Source organism: Carassius carassius, chromosome 42 (genome assembly GCF_963082965.1).
Source record: "Carassius carassius chromosome 42, fCarCar2.1, whole genome shotgun sequence".
Classification (NCBI taxonomy): domain Eukaryota; kingdom Metazoa; phylum Chordata; class Actinopteri; order Cypriniformes; family Cyprinidae; genus Carassius; species Carassius carassius.
The window spans coordinates 25,717,494-25,737,493 of record NC_081796.1 but is presented as its reverse complement, the minus strand read 5'-3'; the positions used below and the strand labels follow the sequence as shown (position 1 = coordinate 25,737,493).

At 38.2% G+C, this 20,000-nt stretch overlaps 1 long non-coding RNA gene and 6 gene segments (V, D, J or C); 6 read left to right on the top strand and 1 right to left on the bottom strand.

Moving 5' to 3' along the window:
• The window catches only part of LOC132124383 (Ig kappa chain V region 3547-like), a 936-nt gene extending 144 nt beyond the window's left edge, over positions 1 to 792 (top strand). The window contains 2 exon segments of the V gene segment in view: positions 1 to 199; positions 289 to 792. The exon segment at positions 1 to 199 is cut by the window's left edge and continues 144 nt beyond it. Coding sequence covers positions 151 to 199; positions 289 to 644 — 405 coding nt within the window.
• A 2,615-nt stretch (positions 793 to 3,407) lies between these two features.
• On the top strand, positions 3,408 to 3,950 carry LOC132124394 (immunoglobulin kappa variable 4-1-like). The segment is given in 2 exon segments: positions 3,408 to 3,532; positions 3,622 to 3,950. Coding segments are annotated over 2 exon segments (378 nt in total).
• Positions 3,951 to 5,600: 1,650 nt separating this feature from the next.
• Positions 5,601 to 6,536, top strand: LOC132124398 (immunoglobulin kappa variable 1-8-like). The segment is given in 2 exon segments: positions 5,601 to 6,012; positions 6,093 to 6,536. Coding segments are annotated over 2 exon segments (366 nt in total).
• A 4,445-nt stretch (positions 6,537 to 10,981) lies between these two features.
• LOC132124381 (Ig kappa chain V-III region PC 7183-like) lies at positions 10,982 to 11,646 on the top strand. The segment is given in 2 exon segments: positions 10,982 to 11,092; positions 11,179 to 11,646. Coding segments are annotated over 2 exon segments (405 nt in total).
• Positions 11,647 to 13,551: 1,905 nt separating this feature from the next.
• On the top strand, positions 13,552 to 14,082 carry LOC132124386 (Ig kappa chain V region K29-213-like). The segment is given in 2 exon segments: positions 13,552 to 13,628; positions 13,733 to 14,082. Coding segments are annotated over 2 exon segments (387 nt in total).
• A 3,063-nt stretch (positions 14,083 to 17,145) lies between these two features.
• On the top strand, positions 17,146 to 17,887 carry LOC132124420 (immunoglobulin kappa variable 1-12-like). The segment is given in 2 exon segments: positions 17,146 to 17,459; positions 17,541 to 17,887. Coding segments are annotated over 2 exon segments (396 nt in total).
• Positions 17,888 to 19,644: 1,757 nt separating this feature from the next.
• Positions 19,645 to 20,000, bottom strand: part of LOC132124408 (uncharacterized) — a 1,897-nt gene continuing 1,541 nt past the window's right edge. The window contains exon 2 of the long non-coding RNA XR_009426760.1: positions 19,645 to 20,000. This exon is cut by the window's right edge and continues 81 nt beyond it. This is a non-coding gene — a long non-coding RNA (uncharacterized LOC132124408).

The following is a 20,000-nucleotide window of genomic DNA, read 5'->3' as shown; positions in this document are numbered from 1 at the left end:
TTCTAAATCTGTGAGCAAAGATACTGCTGTCTTCAGGTAAATGATGTGAGTGTGTTTGCATATTGATCAGATGCTTCAGTGCTCTGAGAGTGTTTATAGTGCTGTGAGTTTAACACTTCATCACTGACACACACAACAATCTTCATCAACATGACCTTCATCATCATCTTCATCTGGACTCTCACAGCGTTTGCTCAAGGTTTGTGCAGCACAAGTTTGATATCAATTCATTTCTTCAAGTATATTGTCAAAGTTTTGAGTTGATTTTCTTCTTGTTGTGTGTTTCAGAGTGTAGAGGACAGATCAGCGTCACTCAGAGTCCCTCAACAGCAGCAGCACAACCAGGAGAAACAGTGACGATCAGCTGCAAAACCAGCAAAGATGTGCTCAGTAATAGTTGGGGGGTTTATTTATTCTGGTACTTACAGAAACCTGGAGAAGCTCCTAAACTCCTGATTTATCGAGTAAAAGATCTCTACACAGGAACTCCATCTAGATTCAGTGGCAGTGGATCTAACAGTGATTTCACTCTGACCATCAGTGGAGTCCAGACTGAAGATGCTGGACATTATTACTGTCAGAGTTTTCACTGCAGAACAGATTCTAGTAATAATTGTGTGGGTGATCGTGTGTTCACACAGTGATAAAGCGTGGTACAAAAACCTGTGTCAGTCAGAGTCACAGTGACTGAACTGATGCTGCAGCTGCTCAAAGGAGGATCTGAAACTCTCTTTCAGGTCGGTTCAGCAAATGCTTCACATAAAGATCAAACAATGTCTCTGCTGATTTATTACACTACTGTTGAAATGATTGTGATCTTTCTTACACAAATGTAATATATACAAGTGCATTTATAAAATTTCCATACACATATGTATATTTATGTACAGTATGTAAAAAAAATATTTTGGACGTATATATCAATTTACATGCATATCCATTATAAAAACTTGTACATATAGATATTATATAAGCAAGATAGACATGTATTTTATATATATACATATATAAATTTTGTCTATATCTTGTTTTAATAAAATTGCATAAATTCACATATATGGCTGCTACATATACCACGAAAAAAAAAATCATCACATAGATATTATTAACATATGGACATATAGGGCATTTCAGGCAGGAACCACTTTGGTAAGTTACTTGAGTTTATTGAACACAATTTATCTTTGGCCGTATGGTTCCCTATGGGGGTTCTTGCTCCCAAATTAATTAATTAATTAAGAGCTTAAACATGAATCCCCCAGAACCATCAGCGTGGAAATACATGACAATTAAGACTCTTAATAATGTCTTTAAAAGCAAACAGTGGTAATCGTGTAGATGTGGCACTGGGGTGTCTATCCTGTATTCTGGTTATAAGGATGAGTGTCTCTCAGTGCAGTAATGTGCTCATGCTTATAATGGGGAGGGAGGGAGGGTTGCGAGCTGTTGAGCATACTTACCGAGCAGTGGTGCCACGTAAATATATGTCCCGTGTCTAATAGGAGAGAGGTGGTGATTGGAGCGATTTGACAGCTGACCGCATCAGCTGGACACAGCATATGCCTCCGTGGCCTGACTGAACTAACGCTGCGCTCCATTTCAGAAAGGACCACTTTGGCAAGTTACCTGAGTTTATTAAACACAATTTATCTTTGGCGGTATGGTTCCTCATGGGGGTTCTTGCTCCCAAATTAACTGAACATACAAGAGCTTAAACATTAACCCCCCAAACATAATGAGAGGTATGACTGCCTGAAGAAGAACCCCCCAAAACCAACCTTGTTCCATTCCTGCAAAAGAGAAAAGATAATGTTACTGAGCTATTCCTACTGGCTAACAGAGGGGTATTCTCCCCTCAAAAGGAGGGAAAGAACAGCAGGCCCCTCTTTACTTTGAGTAACGAGGGTGAACAGCAGGGCCCCTGCAGTCAAAGCAGCAAAGAGTGTTCTCTCCAGCAGGTGAAAATAGCAGGCCCTATTTTTATTTTTTATTTTTTCAGTGTACGTTTTAAACGAAATATCCACTTAGTCATCACCAAACTTTCTATATTTAGCTGTAGATCATGCTGTATACGATTACTCTGCCTCAGAAGCCTGTCCAATATCAGTTCATGAGGTGACTTCGTGCAAAATAAACGCTGTCTGCAAGTCATTGCCCAGACAGTAAGCAGTTTCGGCCCAGATCCGGCCCACACACTTTTTTTATACTGCTTAACACAGTGCCATATTTTCAAGAATAAAGTTCAACATAATAATACTATTTAAATACTAATACAGTGGGGTATATATACTTTTATCTTTGTTGTATGATAAACGTGACTCAATACAACAGGCGACTACATTAAAAAGCTTTTACCATTCTAAGAACACAGATTTGTGGCCATTATTGGAATAGCAAATGTTGTATAAACACCGAACACACATGATCATTGTCATGTGGTGAATCTGGCCAATCGTGAAGCAGCTGTGTCAGCATCAGCGCTCCTGCAGTCAGTCTGGAGAAACCGCGGTGGCTGAATCAGCCGACTGCTCTTTAAACATTCTCACGGTACTTTGATGCCACACGTGACAGTCATGTGGCGTCGACGCCGTCTCAAGTTGGACAAAATTTCTAACCGGCATGCACTGCTTCAAGACAGATTGCGATCGGTTTGCGCAGCGCTGTGTGAAGTCGAATGCACCTAAATATCGAGACTTTAATTTGTCCTTTTCAGTCGTGTCAACCTTCATCTTTACAATCAAATCAACAGCCATAAAATACAAAAATATGTCCATGAGACTAAATTGTAATGCTACTGACATTTTTGATTTATTTTAAATAGACATTTATCACTATTTATTTAAATATTTAATCTTTACACATTTTACACCATCAGGGATTTTTTCATGTGGTTTAAGTTGGTTGTAAATTTTATGCTTTTTTTAAGTTCACACTTATTGATAAACCATGATTTGAGCATGAAAATGTTCACATGTGAGTCAGTCAGTAAGAGTGTGTCTCAATCAGCTCCTTAGTTCACTAGTCAGTGCACTACTCAGGGATGACATCACGCTCATGCTCAAAACATTCCCACAATGCATCATAAAAGCCAGTATGCATCGCTGCTGTCTATAGTGATGTTTCTTAAGATCCCTCAAACCAACTGAGCTGAAAAACATGTTTAATTGATGTACAAAAACATTGGATAATCAAAATGTTTAAAGTTATTAGTAAATCCATAATCATAGTCCAATCCTGTAATAAACCGACAGAAGATAACCAGTCAAAATAATTGTAAAAAAGAAAAAGATAGGATTAGACAGCATGATCTACAGATACAATGCTTGACAGGATGAAATGAATGAGCAAACATCATTTAGAAGCTCATTTAAATACAGGATCAGTTCATTTGCATATTGATCAGATGCTTCAGTGCTCTGAGAGTGTTTATAGTGCTGTGAGTTTAACACTTCATCACTGACACACACAACAATCTTCATCAACATGACCTTCATCATCATCTTCATCTGGACTCTCACAGCGTTTGCTCAAGGTTTGTGCAGCACAAGTTTGATATCAATTCATTTCTTCAAGTATATTGTCAAAGTTTTGAGTTGATTTTCTTCTTGTTGTGTGTTTCAGAGTGTAGAGGACAGATCAGCGTCACTCAGAGTCCCTCAACGACAGCAGCTCAACCAGGAGAAACAGTGACGATCAGCTGTAAAACCAGCACTGATGTGTACAGGGATGGTGCAGGGGATGATTATTTATTTTGGTACTTACAGAAACCTGGAGAAGCTCCTAAACTCCTGATTTACTGGGCTAACCGCCTTAAGTCAGGAACTCCATCTAGATTCAGTGGCAGTGGATCTAACAGTGATTTCACTCTGACCATCAGTGGAGTCCAGACTGAAGATGCTGGACATTATTACTGTCAGAGTTACCACAGTGGTCCAGTGTTCACACAGTGATAAAGCGTGGTACAAAAACCTGTGTCAGTCAGAGTCACAGTGACTGAACTGATGCTGCAGCTGCTCAAACACTATCACTCACTACTGACACACAGAGACCAAACACAGAACTACACATGAGCTCACAACTGAGTCAGGAGTCAAATCTATGGGATTTAAATGCTGCCATGATTCAAAACTGAAAATACAGGTCTGAAAGGTTGAAACTAAGTGTTCGAAAACTCAAAATCTTACAAAAAAAAAGTTTTGCAAGATCGAAAAATAAGATTTGCAAGCTTGCAAAATGTAAAGAAAATAAAAATATCTCTGCAAACATTATGTTGTTTTTGAGATTTCCTTCTTCAGAACTGCAACATTTTTTTACGATGTTGCGCAAATAATTTTTCAGAGATTCAAATTTGTCACTGTTCTCCCACTGTATTAGATTGTTTTCCAGGTTTGAAACCTTGTAAATAGTGATCTGAAAACTGGTGTGCGAATGTGTGAAAAAAAGTTTTCAAACTCTGAAAACTGAGGTTCGAAAGGGCGAAACTTATTACATTGCATTACATTTGCACTCCTATTGCAGACTATTTTTTCAGAGCTGAGTTTACAACACCCACTTTGCGGAGATACGCCCACACGGTTGCGAGCTCGCGTCTCACGTGATTTGTGGCAGCGTTGTCACGCAGCTCTGCTCTGAAACTCTGAAACTCAGACTGAGCGAAAATGAAACCTCGCAAATAAAAAAAAAAGCCTGGAGGGAGGGCCTTCTGCTCTTGGCCAATGCTTTGCTGTCTGCTGACGTACAGTCCAATCACAAGTCGTATTTACTGGAAAGGTGGGATTGACCGACTGCTCCGCCAATGACAAAAGCGCACAGGATACGCAAATAGAGGATGCACAGATTTAATAAATAAATTTTTTATGTTTTTATAAATAAATAAAACTTGACTATAAATAAGATGTGAAATCTAATTAGAGCTTCTTAGTAAAATCTATTTAAAGAAATGAATAATATTGTTGCCAAATGTTATCAAATAACATTAAACCTCTATTTAAACACACACACATTATATATTTATATTAGATCATTTAAGAAAGACTTACTTCTGATCGTCAGTTTAGTTCCTCCACCAAAAGTCCACCACAGTGTTTCATTCTAGTGAAAGCGTCGTACAAAAACCTCCTTCACACTCAAATGAACACAAACTCCACGACACTCACACACACACACACACACACACACACACACACACTTACACACACACACACACACACACACACAAACACACACACACAAACAAACACACACACACACACTCTCACACACACACACACTCACACACACACACACACACACAAACACACACACACACACACACAAACACACTCACACACACACAAACACACACACACACACACACTCACACACACACACACACACAAACACACTCACACACACTCACACACACACACAAACACACACACACACACACACACACACACTGATATGAGACTCAACAGCAGTCATGGATTATTGGACTGAAGTGATGAAAATCTCTGTATTGATACATTTTCTTTACACATCTTCATTTGGGTTTCTAAAAGATTGTATTTTTCTCAAAGCAATTTTTATAAGTTTTGATGACCTGTGACCTCTGAAATGACCTTTGCCCTCACACTGAGTTCACAGTGACACACTTGTTTCTCTGAATGTTTCAGCTCTGTCACTGAATCAAGAGAAAACCTGCAGTCTGAACCAGAGACTCACACAGAATGAAAAAGACATGATTTCCAGATTTCTAAAGAAGTGAAAACACACACCACTGGATCATGAGACTAAAACAGGTTTAGAGGCTCAGGTTTCATCTGCATGTGGGGATGTTCATGTCTGTTTTCCTCCAGGAGGGTTTTTCCACAGAGAGTCACTTTGCATCAGCACATGCTTCAGCGCTCCGAGTGTTTATAGCGTTCAGACTCAACACTTTATAACACACTGCTGTTTACCACGGTACAAAACCAACAAACACAATGAATCTCTTCAGCAGCTTCATCTGGATTCTGGCAGCTTTTATTCCAGGTAACAGAAGTCAAAGATGCTCATTTTTGACTCTTTAATGTTGATTTGATTTGATTGAACACATATAATGTTGTTGTCAGCAGCATCCAGAGGAATCACTGTGACTCAGCCTGAAGCTGTGACTGTTTCTGAACGACAAGACGCCACTATAGAGTGTAAAACTGATCCTGGAATAACTAGCTGGGGTTTAGCTTGGTATCAGCAGAAACCTGGAGAAGCTCCTAAACTCATCATTTATTTGGTAAATGATCTCTATGATGAGAGTTTCAATCGATTCAGTGGGAATGGAACAGAAGGTGGGACTGATTTCACTCTGACCATCAGTGGAGTCCAGACTGAAGATGCTGGACATTATTACTGTCAGAGTTACCACAGTGGTGATGTGTTCACACAGTGATAAAGCGTGGTACAAAAACCTGTGTCAGTCAGAGTCACAGTGACTGAACTGATGCTGCAGCTGCTCAAACACTATCACTCACTCAACAGGGAAAAAACATATTAATATCATCTTACAATAAACATCAGTTTTGTTGAGCTTCATCATTTGTTTTTGATTATGATTTTTCTGAAGTTATTTTTGTCTCCTGATATTTTCAGTCCTTCATGAAGAAATCCATCCACTTTCGATCTTTAGTGGATATTTTTCCATCCTTCACTATATTTATGAGTTTCTTCATTTATGATTTATCCTCAATCTTTCTAAACTGCATCATCAACATCATAAACATGTTCTGCTTCATCAGTTTAATAAATCCCTCATTGATTTGTTAAGTTCATGCCTCATAATGAAGATATTATCAGCATCATATAAAATGTTTCTCAATTTCAGAGAAAATTATAATTAATATAATTTATGGTAACACTTTAGTATAGGATCAAATTCTCACTAATAACTAGTTGCTTATTAGCATGTCTGTTATTAACATATTGGCTGTTTATTAGTGCTTTTAAAGAACATATAATGCATGACATCCATAATCCTACCCAATACCCTAAACTTAACAACTACATTATAAACTATTAATAAGCATCAAATTAGGAATTAATTGAGGCAAAAGTCATAGTTAATGGTTAATTGATAATGAGAATTGGACCTTAAAATAAAGTGTGACCTAATTTATGTAAATATTCATGCAGGAAAGATTAACAATGATATAAACATTAATTTTCAAATGAAAGACCAGATTACCCGACAGCTGCAGTTAACCATTAAAGGTGCCATGTGCAAAAATTGAGCTAAAAATATTCAAAAAATGACCTACACGCATCAAAAGTATGAGGAGAAATAAGGGCGATGATGTCATTAAAAAAATTTCAAGTTATAGTGCTGCAGAGATATCAACCTTAATTAGCAGTAGCATTACTAGCCCCGGGCCGACAGGTGTCGTAATACCAGTTTCGGCCATGGGAGCCGGTATGCGGGCAACATAACCACCAGCCAACCTGCAATACACGAATAACTCGCACGGCTTGTTGGCGTAATCTAACCTGATGTCAATCATGTGGAAAGTACAGCCCACTACTTCATGTGACTTAAGCCCTTGGCAAGAGACCACCACCCGCTACAGGGAAACAACCGCGCTCTGAATCACAAATCAAATCCGATAAGAAAAGGAGCTGAACCAGAGTAAACAACAGAGTAAACCAACTGATGGACCTGAAAGAAATGAGGTCGGACACCGAACTTGCAACATTTCTTTTGGATTGGTAAGTTAGATGCTGTTAGTATTTCGCTAGAAGTTTGTTTTATATGTTTGTGTATTTTTTTTTCGGGAAGTTATAACATAGAAATGTATCGAAGGCTGTTCTATAAACGTGCTAATGTTAGCGATGGCTAACCATAGCTGCGTTTGATAATTAGCTAGCTATAACTTACCCATTTTTTTATATCATAAGTAACCTGCTCTGTCTAGTCTGTTGGTCTCCGTGTCCTCTTTGCTTCGTGGTTTTTCTGTACGTGAGAAAATTGATGTGTGGCGTGAAAGCGTGTGAAAAGAGTCAATTGCGTGTGTCTCACGGTGAATGCTAGAGAGTTGGCAGCTCTGGTTACGTTAGTTGGCGCTAGCTTGGTCATCAGCTGTCTGATGTTGACCAATGATGTTGACAGTATGCTGTCTGTCAAATTAATTTAATTCCAATAATGTGTATTTACAACTCAATGTAATATGAACAAAACGAATATGAACATATTCACTGGTAAAGGTGAAGGGGAGTAGCTTGAAGATGTCATGTTTCAAAATCACAAAAGAGGCAAAACGTCCTCTTATAGCATATTTTGCACGTTTCTCTTTGTTAACACACCTGATTCAGATAATCAGCTCGTTAGAAATGAACTCCGTGCATGAACTGTGTTCTAAATGTTCATTGCTCCCTACTCTCTGAGCAGGGGAAATCTGTAGAAGTTTACCTCACATCGAAACATTCATTCACTGATTTGTGCTGTGCAGCGTCTTTAAACATGGACAACTGTGACATCATATACCTCTGTAAATCGATACAATTTAAATTCACGTCTTGCACACTTCAATGCACTTTGATTGGAACATATAGCTACGTTCGATTCGAACTGGAATCATGGCTGAATATCCTGTGATGTCCACTTCGCAGGGCACTTATGTTCGAATAGAACAAATGTCTGAAGCGCTAAGAGAAACGTTCAAAATGTGCAGAGCAGTGGGGCGCGAGGACTGCAATTGAGAACCGCTGTCTTATAGGCTTCGGCTATGCTCTAGTGTTGTTGTGAAGGTAGGGGCGGAGCTTAGAGACTGCCGTTTCTCGTTTGTTACTCTAGAGTAGACCAATTCACTTTATTGAGGCATACTGCCCCCATCTGGTATGGAATGTGGAGTATGACTTGATTTTTTTTGCCAGATATGACAGATGGCACCTTTAAAAAACATACGCATATCACCATATGTACATTTATTTGATAAAGATTTATAAAGAGTGAACATGTATTATATCATGTGTGACGTGACTCCTCATCAAACTCAGAGACTGACAGAGATATGTGTGTGATGATCCTCATGTCTGATAAAAACCTGCAGGAACATCCATGGATTTAATATAATATTTGGGAATTAAAGTCTAATATGAGAGAGTCAGATTAATCTACTAAAGTTGATCTTAAATTCAGTATCACTGATCTCTATAGACAGAGTACGCAGATTGAACAGAAAAGAAAGAGCTCATTTCAGCAGCCGAGGTGTTCTGGTGTTCAGGACGCACACAGAGAGAGGCGTTTCAAAATGCTTCAACACAGAATTTGCCTCTTCTTGCTCTTGTACCGGCAAATACATACAGAATTTGTCAAAATACCCATCTTGTAAAGTATGTTCGAAAAAACTATGGTTATGTCTTAAGTGGAAGATAACAGATGAGAAAAAAAATCAGATGTGTATTATATTGGATGCATTCATTGTCTCAGGTGACTGCGTCTAATTTAGCTACTAATTGATGTAATGTTAATCCAAAAAAATAAAAGAAAGAAAATCACTCACTGCTCTTGACTGAATGACTTTGTAGTTTTAATAAGAATTAATGCAGTCAAACCAACAATTATTCAGACACCACATATAATTTTTGATATATATATATCAAACTGTGACATATTATACCCAATTCTTCATACAGTGGACTACTAGTGAAATTGATAAAATAATAATAATAACTGGGACCAAAAAATACACTTCGACCTGACCATGTTTTGCTTACGTGTTTTTTCCTGAGTTGCTAATGCAAGCTTTTCACACCACAGACTGAACAAAAATAAAGCATTGCTTGGTAATTGGTCAACGGAGTATAGATAGTTGTGTAAATATTGTCATATTGACAGCTGTCTGAAGTTTTGGTTAATTGTAATCCATTACACACCTTTCTATCAAAGTTATCTAACAAAATCAGGATGAGTTTGTTCTGACACAGTTTAACTCTGAGTTCTTGTCATATTTTATTACCATTGTCACGAATCTGGTATATGAACTTCCATCCATTCACCACCAGAGGTCACCCGCTCACTACATGGACTCCGGCACTACAGCCACTGTTGCACTTCACCCCGGACTACAGTTCCCATCACCCATTGCACTAATTGCACACACAGCTGAAGGCACTGATCTCAAACACACTGCTGAAAATGCTGATTACATTCACTATATAAACACTCAGACACCTTCAGGCTGCCGAGTATTGTATGCGCTTATCAATAGTTAGCTGATAGCTACCCTACGGAGCCTGCTTTTTTGAGGTATAAGTTTACTCTTAGTCCTGCCTTGCCTGTTTCCCTGTGTTCTCTTCTTTGTATGATTGCCTCGGATTACCTCTCTTGTTTAGCCCTGTTTGGATACTGTTTGCCCCTGCCTGGACCTTGCTTGTACCTGGATTATCCCTCTTGTCTCACCCTGCTGGATTACGTTTGCCGTGGACTGACCCTTGCTTGTTTCTCGGACCGCTCTAGCCTTTCCTTCTACACGCCTGTTAGCCATCACCTGATCTATGCCCGTTTCTGACCATGTCATGTCAATAAAAGCCTTGCATATGGATCCGCACGTCTCCTGTCTGGTTTGCTCCGTTACAACCATTTTCTAAACCATAGCAAATAAACTGTGATAATATGAGAAATGTTGAAGTTCAATAGCATTTGAGGAGAAGGATTTACAGTCTTAAAAACAACAGTAATGTGTTCATTACAATGCACACCTTATACATTTTTAATATCTACTCAAATAAATTGTAAATGATTTAGGTAAAAATGAGGCCCGTGTATCACTTTCAGGCACATTCCTTTGAAACTTTTTTGGATGTTGACGTTAATAACAAGTTTTAATGTCGGAAATTATTTCCAGGTTACAATCTCTAGAAACATACAATCAGTGACAGGATGAAATGAATGAGCAAACTTCATTTAGAAGCTCATTTAAATACAGGATCAGTTCATTTGCATATTGATCAGATGCTTCAGTGCTCTGAGAGTGTTTATAGTGCTGTGAGTTTAACACTTCATCACTGACACACACAACAATCTTCATCAACATGACCTTCATCATCATCTTCATCTGGACTCTCACAGCGTTTGCTCAAGGTTTGTGCAGCACAAGTTTGATATCAATTCATTTCTTCAAGTATATTGTCAAAGTTTTGAGTTGATTTTCTTCTTGTGTGTTTCAGAGTGTAGAGGACAGATCAGCGTCACTCAGAGTCCCTCAACAGCAGCACAACCAGGAGAAACAGTGAAGATCAGCTGTAAAACCAGCACTGATGTGGTCAGGGATAAAGATGGAGATGATTATATATTCTGGTACTTACAGAAACCTGGAGAAGCTCCTAAACTCCTGATTCGTTATGTAAAAAAGCTTGAGTCAGGAACTCCATCTAGATTCAGTGGCAGTGGATCTAACAGTGATTTCACTCTGACCATCAGTGGAGTCCAGACTGAAGATGCTGGACATTATTACTGTAAGAATTTACACTGCACAATAGGTTCTGATGGTTATTGTGGGGGTGATCGTGTGTTCACACAGTGATAAAGCGTGGTACAAAAACCTGTGTCAGTCAGAGTCACAGTGACTGAACTGATGCTGCAGCTGCTCAAAGGAGGATCTGAAACTCTGTTGTTTTTGCTCTTTCTCCTCATATTCTGACTCTCTGTAGGGAGAAGAGAAATGCTGGAAACTGGATCTGCACAGCTTTGAGGTTTTGATTTGATTCATTGTGCTCTTATAGATCCATCACATGATGGAGATTGAAGCTCAACAGCTCAACATATATATATACAGTACAGACCAAAAGTTTGGAAACATTACTATTTTTTTTTTTATGTTTTTGAAAGAAGTTTCTTCTGCTCATCAAGCCTGCATTTATTTGATCAAAAATACAGAAAAAACAGTAATATTGTGAAATATTATTACAACTTAAAATAATAGTTTTCTATTTGAATATACTTTAAAAAAAAAAAATGTATTCCTGTGATGCAAAGCTGAATTTTCAGCATCATTCCTCCAGCCTTCAGTGTCACATGTAACATCAGTCTATCACATGATCATTTAGAAATCATTCTAATATTCTGATTTATTATGAGTGCTGGAAACAGTTCTGCTGTCTCATATATTTGATCAATAAAAGGTTAAAAAGAACTGCATTTATTAAAAAAAAAAAATCCAATAACATATATTCTAATAATACATTTTCTTTACTATCACTTTTTATCAATTTAACACATCCTTGCTGAATAAAAGTATTGATTTTATTTAAAAAGAAAAGAAAGAAAAAAATTACTGACCCCAAATTACTGACCAGTAGTGTATATCGTTATTACAAAATATTTATATTTTAAAAACATAGCTTCTTTTTTTTTTTTTTTTTACTTTTTATTCATCAAAGTATCCTAACTTTGATAATTAATCATCATATAGTCACATATATGGTTGATACAATTACCACAGAAAAAAAAATCATCACATACAGTAGATATTATTAACATATAGACATATAGAGCTTTTGCTCTGAGGATTTAACGTGTTATAAAGTTATATCTTCATCTATCCAGAGAATATATGTATGTGGAAATTCTGCATCACCTTATGGGTAACATATGGAAATATCACTTTTAATATAGAGCAATATACATCATATTATATTTCCATATGGGTATTAAAAGAGATCTTTAGGAGATCACATACCAACCACTCTCCTCTGAACATCGACGGCTCCTCTGTGGAGATCATAAAGAGCACCAAATTCCTTGGTGTTCATCTGACGGAGAACTTCACCTGATCTCTCAACACCAGCTCCATAGCAAAGAAAGCTCAGCAGCTTTTCATTAAAATCAATGCAAAAGTACAAAGCAAGAGTCATAAAAGGCAAAAAATATAGATTTTTTTTAAAAATAGATATTTATTACTATTTATTTAAACATTGGTTTAAGTTGGTTGTAATTTTTATTCTATTTTTTTAAGTTCACACTTATTGATAAACAATGATTTGAGCATGAAAATGTTCACATGTGAGTCAGTCAGTAAGAGTGTGTCTCAATCAGCTCCTTAGTTCACTAGTCAGTGCACTACTCAGGGATGACATCACGCTCATGCTCAAAACATTCCCACAATGCATCATAAAAGCCAGTATGCATCGCTGCTGTCTATAGTGATGTTTCTTAAGTTCATGTATTATGCATGAATTAGTCACATTTTTATAAGACATTTTGATTTTGGGTATCTAAATGATATTTTTTTTTTTCTCAAAGTGTTTTAAATCATTAAAGCAGCTTTTAAAATATGTTTCAATGACCTTTGATTTCTGGAATAACCTTTGCTCTCTCATGAGTTTACAGTGACATACTTGTTTCTTGATGAAAGTGTGATTTCAGTCATCAGAAAACCTGGAGCTTTAGACACTTTAATGTGTTTTTGACTCATAACATGAAATAAGATCCTGAACACTGTAATGATTTATGTGCATCATCTGCTGTAAGCCGTACACAGATTTACATAGAGATGATTTGCATTTCAGCACAAGCTTCAGGAGGTTTTATAACTCTGTGAGTTTGAGAATCTGAACAACATCAACCATGAGCTTCATCACCATCTTCATCTGGATCTTCACGAGCTACTGTTTCACAGGTGAGGAGATAAACATACTCTATTGTAACTGACCATCTGTGCCAGAAATACTGTCCTTCAACAAATACTGAATTCTGAATGTTGATTCATTTTTCTTGAAGTAGAATCAGCAGCTGGAGTGACAGTCACTCAGACGCCTGCAGTGAAACCTGTTCAACCAGGAGACAAAGTTACCATGTCCTGTAAAACCAGTCCTGAAGTTTACCAGGGTTGGGGTGTTCAGCCTTTATCCTGGTACTTACAGAAACCTGGAGAAGCTCCTAAACTCCTGATTTATGCTGCAAACACTCTCCAGTCAGGAACTCCATCTAGATTCAGTGGCAGTGGATCTAACAGTGATTTCACTCTGACCATCAGTGGAGTCCAGACTGAAGATGCTGGACATTATTACTGTCTGAGTTTTCATGTCATCAGTGGTAGCAGGGTGTTCACACAGTGATAAAGCGTGGTACAAAAACCTGTGTCAGTCAGAGTCACAGTGACTGAACTGATGCTGCAGCTGCTCAAACACTATCACTCACTACTGACACACAGAGACCAAACACAGAACTACACATGAACTCACAACTGAGTCAGGAGTCAAATCAGCTCTATCAGACTGTGATCTGTCCTGTGACAGACGGGTTTGACGCAACTATACTCAGATTCAGAGAAAACAGAGAGATAAACAGATATCAAAGCAAACAATTATATTGCAATATCTTGTTGTGGTTTTGTACATTACATTTTGCACATTAAACTATAAGGCATTAAACTAGCATTAACTTAGCTCCTTCATCTAGAACTAATGATTAATTTCTTACTCATAACTCATTTCTGATGAGCAGAAGTGAAACTGTTCCAGTTCAGAGCGTTTAACCGATCAAACAGAGAAACTGTGAGTTTGAGCTGAAATCAGATTTGCATTGACAGCTTTAGTGATTCTGATGATCTCAGAATAGAGCAGCTCCGTCTCCAGAGACCATGTTCAAACCCCAAGAGCTTCAGTTCACATTTACTGCTAAACACAGCTGTTCTCAACTATTACAATCCATCAACAGCAGCTGAAACTTTAGTGAAGGACTCTGAAGGAAGGACACACTGATCAATGATGCAGTCTGACACAAATGTAAGGTGTTCAGAAGCTTTATTGAATGAACAGCAATGGCAGCACATTGAAAGACTGCTTGAGTATTGAGCTGTAAATCAGGAGACTGCTGTGAATCCTGCTGCTCTTCACTGGAGAAACATCAGCACTCGGAGCTCTTGAGGAACGAGTTCTCCTGAGCAGCTCCGTCATGTGTTACTCTGCAGACGAAGCGCTCGCCGGCTTCCCAGCGTGCTTTGCTGAGGCTCAGGACGCTGCTGCGGCTGTAGCGTCCGTCCCGCTCGCTCTCTGCGCTGGTCTGAACCCCCTCGGTGACCTCTGACCCGTCCAGCGTCCAGCTCACCTGCGCCCCCTGTGGAGAGTAAGAGCTGAGCAGACAGAGCAGTGCGGCTGAGTCTCCAGAGATCTGCAGAGAAGAGGGAGGCAGCAGAGACACGGAGGGCTTCACTGCGGGACCAGCTGAAACACACACACACACACACGCACACACACACACACGCGCACACACACACACACACACAGAGACACACACACACACAGAGAGACACACACACACACACACAGTTTATTCATCTGCAGCTGCAATCTTCACTGTGAAAATCACAATCAGTTCATCATTTTACTGTAACTACACATCACTACTTTCATTCATATAACACAAATATCATGAATGAAGATTAAAATCATTCTCCCATATTTACTATTATTACTATAAAAAAAAAGTTATTTTAATGGTACAAGACTGTAACAATGCTACAGTGAAAACCTGTTCATCAGTTCACTGTAAGTTATTTTATTATACACAGTGAAAAATTGTAATAAATCTAACTGGACATTTCATGTAATTTTACAGTACAACACTGTTACATTTTTGGAAGTGAAGAACAAGAAGTCTGGCAAACACTGCTTTTATTTTTACTGTAAATTTTACATATTTTTTAAGTGATCAAATATAAGATACCGTATACTCTATTCATAAATATATCACTTCTCTAAAGTAAACGTGATGTACAGTAAAATGCTAATTTGTTACTTTCTGAAATAAGTAAAATGTTTAAACTGATTTTATAAAACATCTCTGATAATTTTATTGTGATATTTTATAATTGTTTACTTCAATATATTATTCATTTGAAAACAATCCTCATTCAGGACATTTTCTTATAAACAACTATACATAAACGTAATAGTTTAAATCATTTATTTTAACTTGTTTATCAACTGAATGTCTTTTTGACTCACATTGACAGCAATTAGATTATATTCTGTCTACATTATTCAGCTTTTATGTCATGCACCTATTGAAATATATTAAGAAATAAATGAAAAATCATAAAAAATACATTCATTAAAATATTTTTAAATGTTTGCATAACTTCAGGTGTAAAAATACTAATTTAAAACATTAAGTACAAATATGAACAATCACCAAATATGACTTAACATTGTAGACGAAATGTAATAATTGAAATAGAAAAACTGATGCAATCAATCAATAAAATAGAAGAAAATTTGACTTTAAATAAGATGTGAAATGTAAGTAGAACTTGTTAGTAATTTTAATGGTTTTTGTTTTTTAATAAATTAAGAATATTGTTGCCAAATGTTATCAAATAACATCAAACCTCTATTTAAAACACACACACATTATATATTTATATTAGATCATTTAAGAAAGACTTACTTCTGATCGTCAGTTTAGTTCCTCCACCAAAAGTCAACCACAGTGTTTCATTCTAGTGAAAGCGTCGTACAAAAACCTCCTTCACACTCAAATGAACACAAACTCCACGACACACACACACACACACACACACACACACACACACACACACACACTCACACACACACACACACACACACACAAACACACTAACAAACACACTCACACACACACACACACACACACACACACAAACACACTAACAAACACACTCACACACACATTCACACTCACACACACACACACACACACACACACACTCACACACACACACACACTCACACACACACTCACACACACACACGAACACTCACACACACACGAACACTCACACACACACGCACACACACACGAACACTCACACACACACACACACACACACACACACACTCACACACACACACACACACACACACAAACACACACACAGACACACACACACACACACTGATATGAGACTCAACAGCAGTCATGGATTATTGGACTAAAGTGATGAAAATCTCTGTATTGATACATTTTCTTTACACATCTTCATTTGGGTTTCTAAAAGATTGTATTTTTCTCAAAGCATTTTTAAGAAGTTTTGATGACCTGTGACCTCTGAAATGACCTTTGCCCTCACACTGAGTTCACAGTGACACACTTGTTTCTCTGAATGTTTCAGCTCTGTCACTGAATCAAGAGAAACCTGCAGTCTGAACCAGAGACTCACACAGAATGAAAAAGACATGATTTCCAGATTTCTAAAGAAGTGAAAACACACACCACTGGATCATGAGACTAAAACAGGTTTAGAGGCTCAGGTTTCATCTGCATGTGGGGATGTTCATGTCTGTTTTCCTCCAGGAGGGTTTTTCCACAGAGAGTCACTTTGCATCAGCACATGCTTCAGCGCTCCGAGTGTTTATAGCGTTCAGACTCAACACTTTATAACACACTGCTGTTTACCACGGTACAAAACCAACAAACACAATGAATCTCTTCAGCAGCTTCATCTGGATTCTGGCAGCTTTTATTCCAGGTAACAGAAGTCAAAGATGCTCATTTTTGACTCTTTAATGTTGAATTTGATTTGATTGAACACATATAATGTTGTTGTCAGCAGCATCCAGAGGAATCACTGTGACTCAGCCTGAAGCTGTGACTGTTTCTGAACGACAAGACGCCACTATAGAGTGTAAAACTGATCCTGGAATAACTAGCTGGGGTTTAGCTTGGTATCAGCAGAAACCTGGAGAAGCTCCTAAACTCATCATTACTGGAGTAAACGATCTCTATGATGATAGTTTCAGTCGATTCAGTGGGAATGGAACAGAAGATGGGACTGATTTCACTCTGACCATCAGTGGAGTCCAGACTGAAGATGCTGGACATTATTACTGTCAGAGTTTTCACTGCAGAACAGATTCTGATGATTATTGTGTGGGTGATCTTGTGTTTACACAGTGATAAAGCATCGTACAAAATCCTTGGTCACACTCAAATGAACACACACACACACACTGATATATTGGATAATTGGATTGACTTTTATAAAAACAGCCTCATCATATCTAAATGTCTCTTGATGCATGAAAACTAGAAATTATTTATAAATAAAAAAGTAAATAAACAAATTAAATTATATTATTCAGAAAATGCATTTATTTGTCACATACTTATTAGACATTTTAATTTTGAGTATCTAAATGATCATTTATTTCTCAAAGTGTTTTAAATCATTAAAGCAGCTTTTAAAATATGTTTTGATGACCTTTGACCTCTGGAATGACTTTTGCCCTCTCATTGAGTTCACAGTGACACGTGTTTCTAGATGCAACTGTGATTGAAACATCAGAAAACCTGGAGCTTTAGACACATGAATAAGTGTTTTTGACTCATAACATGAGAAAAGATGTTTTATGTGCATCATCTGCTGTAAGCCGTACACAGATTTACATAGAGATGATTTGCATTTCAGCACAAGCTTCAGGAGGTTTTATAACTCTGTGAGTTTGAGAATCTGAACAACAGCAACCATGAGCTTCATCACCATCTTCATCTGGATCTTCACGAGCTACTGTTTCACAGGTGAGGAGATAAACATACTCTATTGTAACTGACCATCTGTGCCAGAAATACTGTCCTTCAACAAATACTGAATTCTGAATGTTTGTTCATTTTTCTTGAAGTAGAATCAGCAGCTGGAGTGACAGTCACTCAGACGCCTGCAGTTAAACCTGTTCAACCAGGAGACAAAGTTACCATGTCCTGTAAAACCAGTCCTGAAGTTTACCAGGGTTTGGGTGTTCAGCCTTTACACTGGTACTTACAGAAACCTGGAGAAGCTCCTAAACTCCTGATTTATGCTGCAAACACTCTCCAGTCAGGAACTCCATCTAGATTCAGTGGCAGTGGATCTAACAGTGATTTCACTCTGACCATCAGTGGAGTCCAGACTGAAGATGCTGGACATTATTACTGTCAGAGTTACCACTGCAGAACAGATTCTGATGGTGATTGTGTGGGTGATGATACATTCACACAGTGATAAAGCGTGGTACAAAAACCTGTGTCAGTCAGAGTCACAGTGACTGAACTGATGCTGCAGCTGCTCAAACACTATCACTCACTACTGACACACAGAGACCAAACACAGAACTACACATGAGCTCACAACTGAGTCAGGAGTCAAATCAGCTCTATCAGACTGTGATCTGTCCTGTGACAGACGGGCTTGACTCAACTATAATAAGAAAAATTACAGTGTATCAATTCATAAAAAACAAAAACAATGGCACCATATTTCTCAGATCCAGTGTTATAGCATTGTGTTTTTTTATGTTTTGTAAATTCATTGTCTATCACCAGCAACATAATCTTGAGCAGTTTCTCACTTAGCTCCTTCATCTCAAGCTGATAATTCATTTCTTACTCATAACTCATTTCTGATGAGCAGAAGTGAAACTGTTCCAGTTCAGAGCGTTTAACCGATCAAACAGAGAAACTGTGAGTTTGAGCTGAAATCAGATTTGCATTGACAGCTTTAGTGATTCTGATGATCTCAGAATAGAGCAGCTCCGTCTCCAGAGACCATGTTCAAACCCCAAGAGCTTCAGTTCACATTTACTGCTAAACACAGCTGTTCTCAACTATTACAATCCATCAACAGCAGCTGAAACTTTAGTGAAGGACACACTGATCAATGATGCAGTCGGACACAAATGTAAGGCGTTCAGAAGCTTTATTGAATGAACAGCAATGGCAGCACATTGAAAGACTGCTTGAGTATTGAGCTGTAAATCAGGAGACTGCTGTGAATCCTGCTGCTCTTCACTGGAGAAACATCAGCACTCGGAGCTCTTGAGGAACGAGTTCTCCTGAGCAGCTCCGTCATGTGTTACTCTGCAGACGAAGCGCTCGCCGGCTTCCCAGCGTGCTTTGCTGAGGCTCAGGACGCTGCTGCGGCTGTAGCGTCCGTCCCGCTCGCTCTCTGCGCTGGTCTGAACCCCCTCGGTGACCTCTGAACCGTCCAGCGTCCAGCTCACCTGCGCCCCCTGTGGAGAGTAAGAGCTGAGCAGAC